Genomic DNA, 7,614 nt, shown 5'->3' on the forward strand with positions numbered 1-7,614 from the left:
TATTAAAGTAGTAGTAACTCAGTTTGTTATGTTAGGGACATAGGGGCTTAAATTTAGATTAGCTTTGGATTTCTTTTTTCCAGATAGCTATGTTTGTTGCTGAACATCATGACAAGGACAGTTTTCTAGACTTGAAGACAATTTTTTAAACATCGTAAAAATTGCTCAACTTGATTCATGGCAAGAAAAAAATTGTAAAGGAGTTGTTCTATCAACAAAGCAACACACAAAAAAGTCCCTGATGACAGTAACATGATTAAATGTATTTCTCTAGAGAAAACTTAAATGTTCTTCAGCTGAAAATAACTACTGAACATTGTTTATTCCAATTCCATTACAGCCCCTGGAAGACCAGGTTCTCAAGGGAGCAAGTATTGATCCCTCAGGCTCCAGCTGTAAGCTCCCCAGTTAGAAGGAAGCACGCAGAGAGCCTGGTGGCCATCAGCCTGTACCAGTTGCAGAAAGAAAATCTGGATGCAGCCCTGGTGTAAGTAAAACAAAGCACAGCCCATTTTTCAAAATGAGCCGTGTGTCCTCCCAGTGTGTGCCGGAAACGGTGGGGCAAAGGGGTCAGAGACAAAGTTCTAGTAAGTTTCAGCCAAGGCCAGGGGTAATCACTTCTCCCTGGTGACACAATGGAAATGGAGTGAGGGACCTGAATTGGGTTGAGTGTTGCCTGAGAAGGATGTGAATGAACAAATGATTGAAAGATTAGACAAACAAATGAATGAATGAACAGTATATGGCTTTAGTGTGTTATTTGCATATGTTATGACCAGTTTTGAGTCCCATTCGAAGCATGACCGTCAGCTGGGAAATTTACATAAATCACGTCAGTGACTTGAGGTCACATCATTAAGAAGCAGATTTTACTTCTTTCCCTTTTTCTTCCTTCTTAAAACAATAAAGCTATTTCAAAATGAAAAGCTGATGAAGTTTACAAGTTTGAAGACCCTCTCTCCATTCCTGTGACAAAGGATAGCCATTAAAAGTTTGGTGTGAATCCTTCTAGAGCTTTTTAATTTATAAATAAAGAAAAGGAAAAAAGAGAGAATGGAGATTTTTTTTTAAGTTTATTTTAAGAGGGCCCACACTGCATATAATTCTGCAACTTGCTCTGTTATCTGGCAATACGGTATGAGCACCTTTCCCTAAGAGTGTATATTCCTCATGTGTATTGATTGATAATACGAATCTACTCCGACTTATTTAACTATATTTCCAAACTTCTGCCATTGCAATCAGTGTCGCAATGAGCACTATTACCTTCTAAGTGATTCTGTGTAGAACTGAGGCTGAGGGGGTGACGTCATTCGTCTCTATGAAGTAGTGGGGTCAGAATTCAAACCCAGGTGCTTTCTGCTGCACAATGCTGAATGTAAGTGAAGCTTTGGAGTCCCAGGATTCAATACAGATTCAAAATACTTGGGTTCTTGTCTTGTGTGTGTGTGTCTGTGTGTGTGTGTTGTGTTGTGTCCTTTGTACTGGTTTTTGCATAACTCTTGAAAAATGCCGTGTCTTACATTTTACTCTAATTCAAAAGGATTAAATTAATATGGTAAATGTCATTATCTCATCAAGATTCTAATTTAAGTGGACACACGACCAATGCTAGCCTCTTCTGACAAGTGCTTCCAAACACTGCGTGGAAGCCTCCTTGAAAGGGTTGCAGTTAATCTGTTTTACAATAAATTTACCTCAAGAGGCAGCTCACACATACTTACTGGCCTTTAGCTGTCACTAAATGTTGAAAGAGGAGAATTGTTTCTTGTTCCGGCACCGCAGAGTTACCCCGCTCTGTTTATTTCTCAAGATGTTTGAGAGAACCGATTGCCCACATCCCCACAGGTGTGTTTGCCGTACTTCCCACCTCTAAAGGCACCTTCTTATCCCAAACTGACCCTCCCGTCCATGGAGCTACAGCCCTGCCCGGAGTTACCCACATCAGAGTGAGGAGCCTTCTACTGAGGTGTGGGGGTGGAGTTTGTCTTTGTGACAAAATATTTAAGATGCATAAAAATATATTTAAAATAAGGTAGCAACCATTGATGTACCAACATGTAAGTTCCCCACTTCCTTTTCAGTACCCAGCATTCCGTGTGAGAAATGTGTCCACATGGATGTTGTGGCACCAGTTCACTGAATCTCATTGATTTATTAATAGTTCTTATTTTTTTCTATGTTCGAGCACACTGCTAGGAGCATTCTTCTGTGTATATATTTATATGTACTCGTCTTCATAGATACCCTTACATGTGTGTGTGTCTGTGTAGCCTGTAAATTTATCTAGAATATGTACCTATAGCAGAAATTCTGGATCAAAAGAAGGTATATATTTAATTTTACTAATATTTCCAAGTATGTCTCCAACATGACTATTCTAATTTACCTTCTGGCCAGAAATACGTGAGTGTACATTCTAACCTAAACTTTGCATTTTAGACTGAGGACTATAGAATTGTATTTCAATGTGATATTAGTATAATTAATAATAATTATCTGATAACTGATGAGTTGTGCATATATCCATATTTCTATTGGCCATTTAAGTCTCTCCTATAATGATCCTGATTATACCTTTTGTGAATTTTTCATGTGGGGCAGTTTACAGAAATTACTTAAATGTACTGGATACTAATTCTTTGACCTTTATATGTGTTTCAAATAAATTTACCTGAGTAAAATTTTAGTCATTACCAGGTCTCTTCTCTTTCATAATATTGGTGTTTTTAAGTTAGATATTGTTGAATTTTCTGTGTTTTATGTTTTAGGCACTCAGGTCTTATTTAGATTTTTTACTGCGTAGCTAGTGGCAAGGTAGTCTGCTGTGTTTCACTCTCACAGCTTCACAACTTAAGTCATTAATCCATTTGGAATTGATACAATGAGAAGTAGAAACACAGTGTAAGTCATTCATGTGTATAAGCACTTTAGTGCCACGGTTTATGGGGCCATTTGCATTGTTGCCCGTGCTGCTGTTCTCATGCTTCAAGCTTCAGTGCCTTGTGGGCCTGTTTCTGGTCTTCTTCACAGTTCCATTGACCTGCTTGTCTCTCCCCACACCAGTGCCACACTGGCTCTATTATTGTAGCTTTATATTAAGTTCTGATTTCTGATAGGGCAAATCCCTCCCTTTTATCCATTGAAATTCTCTTAGCTATGTTCAGCTCTTTTCTCTTCCGTATAAGTTTTATAAGCTTGTGAAGGTGACCATGAAATTCTCTCAAGCATTTCGCTGAAATTGCATTGAACTTGTCAACTAGTATGAGGGGAAACATCACGTTGGTACAACTTGGTCATGACTGCTGCTAGAGAATACTTTGTCCCTGTTCCTGATATTTCTCTCCTGCAAAAGGAGCTCAATCTGTGTAATCACGGCTACCCTGTTGCCATTTTATTCACTTGGTTCCTAGAAAGGTGGAGGGGCCTATCTGGTTCGTAAATCTGAGAACAACTTAGCACGCCCTACTCTGCCCTCACCCTCAGGAGCAGCCAGGCTCCTGAAGCCCATGGGCCCCTGCATTTCAGAGGTGCTTCCCCACAGTGTGCAATAGGGCTGCCCGCGTCACTGCCACCAAGACTGAGTGGATAAGCCTGTCTGCTTACGGTGTTCATTGGGGGCAAGCAACTTGACTAATAAGCTTGAAATCTTCCCACAGGTGTCTGAAGGTGATATAATGGTCTCCATATATATACACTATCTTTTATTTCTCAACTTGTTCAAACCCTCGAAAAAGAAAAAAATAGCCATTCACTTAGAGCCTCTTTGAGATCCTAGCAATTGTTTGTTTATGCATGGATGGATTTGATTGTTGAATATGTATTTATTAAACACTGTTTGCATCTATTTTTACAAGTGAAATGGTTCTAATATTCTTTTCTCAAACTTTAATTAGGTATCAAGGTTACATTAGCTTCATGAAATGTGGAATGTTTTCTTTTGTGACTTACAGGAAAAGATTGTTTGATATTAGAATTATTTGTTCCAAGAACGTTTGGTAAAAAGTTCCTATACCATAATTGTGTCTAGAGTGTGTGTGTAAATTTTTAAATAAAAAGCCAAGTCAGTTGATGGTTTAAAAATCTTTATTTTGCACATATACACACAGAGACACACACAGTGACTACTATCACTCTCCTGTTGCCTGCTTTTTTAAATAAATATTGAGAAAATGCAAGTAAAATTTATCAAATTATACATATGATATAAATGCCATGATGCCACAGATACCATGTGCCAGTAACCTAAAATGAAAAAAAAAACCTTTTATTATTGCTTTTTACTATCTTGGGGAAATGAACTAGGGAATGAAATTTATTTCTCAAAAGAACAAAACATAAATCAAAAAAATGACAGTTATTTTAATTTAAGGATTACTGTTCTATGAAGGATGTTGTAGGCAAAATTAAAAGGTGATAAAATGTGAGGGAAATTCGTTAAGTCAAAACTGACAAGGAATTCAAATCTTGGATAAACAAAGAATGTCTAAAATCAACTCAATACAAACATCTACAAAAAATATAAACAGGCAGTTTACCCAAAAAAAAATTAGAATCCCAAAATTCTAAGGACATTAGACAGTGATCCAATTTACTTGTCATTAAATGGAAAGAAAACAAATAGAAAGTATATAACACTTTACACCTGTTTTTCCTGGCAAAAAAAGATAAGGAAAATACCAGTGTTCACTGGAAAGTGACAGCATGGGAACCCCCGTGCACAAATTGTAGGGATGTAGGTGGTGTATTCATTATGAAGAGTGATCTGGAAAAAAACATGGTCAAGTTAAATGTGTGCTCACCTCCAGACTCAAAAATGTTCTCCCAGGAATATACCCTAGAAAAATTTCACACTGAGTTCTTTGTAGTGGGAAAAAGTTGTAGGCAATCTGCTACCCATCACTAGGGAAGCTCATAGGTACTTATGTTGGATGGACACGTAGAGCAGCTCTACTCAATGTGTGGTCCATGGACCAGCACCTGTGCTTAGACTCTGCTTCTGCTTTATGATGAGATAACCACTGAAAGTGAGATCAAGCATTTAAACTATCACAGAATTTTGACAATACTGAGACCTTTTTATTGCATTTTATAAAAATACAGGGCCTCAACAGATTGGAAATTTTACAAAGAAAATTATCCTTTACCATAAATACCTTGATAAACACTTCCATAAAGGATTCTACGACTCCATGAGACCATCATGGCAGAGAAGAGTTACTAAGGAAGGGGAAAGGATAAAATGAAAATATGGAGATAAGTGTGAGCAAGATCATATAGAAATTTATGGGTATATGAAGATTTAAAATATAATAATTAGTGTTTAAGCAAGTTGGGTTTCTAATTAAAATATAGTGAGCATAAAAGAAAGCATACTTAAATGTCTATGTATATTTCATTTGTTGCTGAGTTGATAGATTTATGAAATACCAATCACTCTGCACCCTGAAAAACATAGGCACCAATCCATGACAACTTCCCTAAACTGTAAATGAAAATGTCTGAGTCAGGTGTCAAGGTTCAGTCTTTAAAATCTGAGTTAATTATGTCACGGAAAATATTCTCTGACCCCACTATGAAATTAAATATTATTCCATTTTGAATTCCAGAATTAGGTAGATGATCATGATGGTCTTAGCTTTCTCTGCTCTTCTTTCTTTGTGCCTTTTCAGCTATTTCATCTTTGCCAACCATGGAACAAAACAATGGCACCAAAGTCACTGAATTCATTCTCCTGGGATTTGCTGGTCAACACAAGTCTTGGCATGTCCTCTTCATAGTATTTCTAGTGATCTATGTGCTCACTCTAGTGGGTAACATTGGCATGCTCCTACTCATCAAGATTGAGTCTTCCCTTCACACCCCTATGTACTTTTTCCTCCAAAACTTGGCTTTTGTTGATCTCTGTTATGCATCTTCTATCACTCCCAAGATGTTGTGGAATTTGATGAGCAAAATAGATTCCATCTCATTCGTAGGATGTATAGTGCAACTCCTTGTCTATGGTACTTTTGTAACAAGTGACTGCTTCATCCTGGCTGCTATGGCGGTGGACCGTTACGTGGCCATCTGTAACCCCCTCCACTATGCAACAGTCATGTCCCAGAGAGTCTGTGTTCAGCTCTTAGTTGTCTCATACTTCATGGGTTTCCTAAATGCTTCTGTAAACACAAGTTTTACTTTCTCACTGAACTTTTGCAAGTCCAATAAAATTAACCACTTTTTCTGTGATGCACCCCCAATTCTTGCCCTCTCCTGCTCCAGTGTTTCCTTCAATGCCATTTTACTAGCAGCCTTTGTGGGGTTTAACTTGACATTCACTGTGCTGGTCGTCATCTTTTCCTACTTATTTATCCTGGCTGCCATCCTGAAGATCTCTTCAGCTGCAGGGAAGAAAAAAGCCTTCTCCACGTGTGCCTCCCATCTGACAGCGGTCAGCATTTTCTATGGGACGCTCTCTTACATGTATCTGCACCATAGTACCGTAGAGTCTCAAGAGCAAGAAAAAATGGCTTCTGTGTTTTATGGTGTTATGATCCCCATGTTAAACCCCCTCATCTACAGCCTGAGAAACCAAGACGTGAGAGAAGCCCTAAAAGGGGTTGGAAAGAAGTGCTTCTAGTTTGAACAACAGTTACTAAGTCAGCGCAGTTCAACAAGCAAACCAACAGTTTTCTCCTATTTCCCAACAGCAGAAGGGATGGCAAATATCTATGGGTTACAAAGGCATTCCTTGATTATATCAATAGATCTGAAATGTAATGAAAACATCTTAAATGAGTGAATAAGTTTCTAATTCATGTGTTTCTTAAGGAGAAAGCATATGAAAAGGTCTTTGATGTTGCTTTTGTACATTTTGAGGGGCCCTTTTCTTCAAATACCTGCCTTTAAACAAGAAAAGAAAAATACAGAGAAGTGTGGAAAAACTGTTGTAAAGTACCCATAACAAGTATAACACGAATGCTCACCAGGACAAAAACCTTTTCTGATTTCCCTTGACAGGTGCTGTTACTCTTACTGTGACTCTGTAGCTACATTATTTTAATTTTATAAAGAATAAGTCAAAGAGCCAGTTTTTGGAGCAAATATGCAGAAAGAGGGAAAAAACACTAGAGCAAATTGCTGTACATAGACATTATGAAGCAATATCCCTCCTTTCTATACGTGGTCTGTAACCAACTAGGAAATTGACACAGGAATTAGGCAAATATGGATCATAGCAACTTACTTCGGTAAAATTTTATTTACATAAAAGTTGAATCTCCAGCCATACCCTGTTGCAGACCTAATGCAGGGTTTGGTGCTGCAGAACAGACTCATTTACCCAGAATTGGCATCTTATTTCCCTCAGTCTCCAAGGATGTGGAGAGATGGAGGAATCCATGTGAAACCTGAGAAGTCATACTTAGGCTTGGGCATGAGTGTTCCATCCACTTGGGAAAAGACAGAATCAAGCACACGCCCATCCTATTGCCAGGCGTCTGAACAAAAAGATACCACGTGCTGTAGTTCTCTCAATCTCATTAATCAGGTAAACCAGAGTATGTTGCTACTGACAGGTTGACGGGATGAGAGTTTACTGCCTTTTTCAGCATTTCCAGAAGTTCCAAATTG

The 7,614-nt window shown here is 38.2% G+C and overlaps 1 protein-coding gene across 1 annotated transcript; it reads left to right on the plus strand.

The window, feature by feature from the left end:
• Positions 1-5,692: 5,692 nt before the first annotated feature.
• Positions 5,693-6,622, plus strand: LOC102546114 (olfactory receptor 5AK2-like). The gene has a single exon (XM_006214050.2). It carries the CDS (start codon positions 5,693-5,695, stop codon positions 6,620-6,622), a length of 930 nt encoding a protein of 309 aa, XP_006214112.1.
• The last annotated feature ends 992 nt before the right edge of the window (positions 6,623-7,614 follow it).

Source organism: Vicugna pacos, chromosome 10 (genome assembly GCF_048564905.1).
Source record: "Vicugna pacos chromosome 10, VicPac4, whole genome shotgun sequence".
Classification (NCBI taxonomy): domain Eukaryota; kingdom Metazoa; phylum Chordata; class Mammalia; order Artiodactyla; family Camelidae; genus Vicugna; species Vicugna pacos.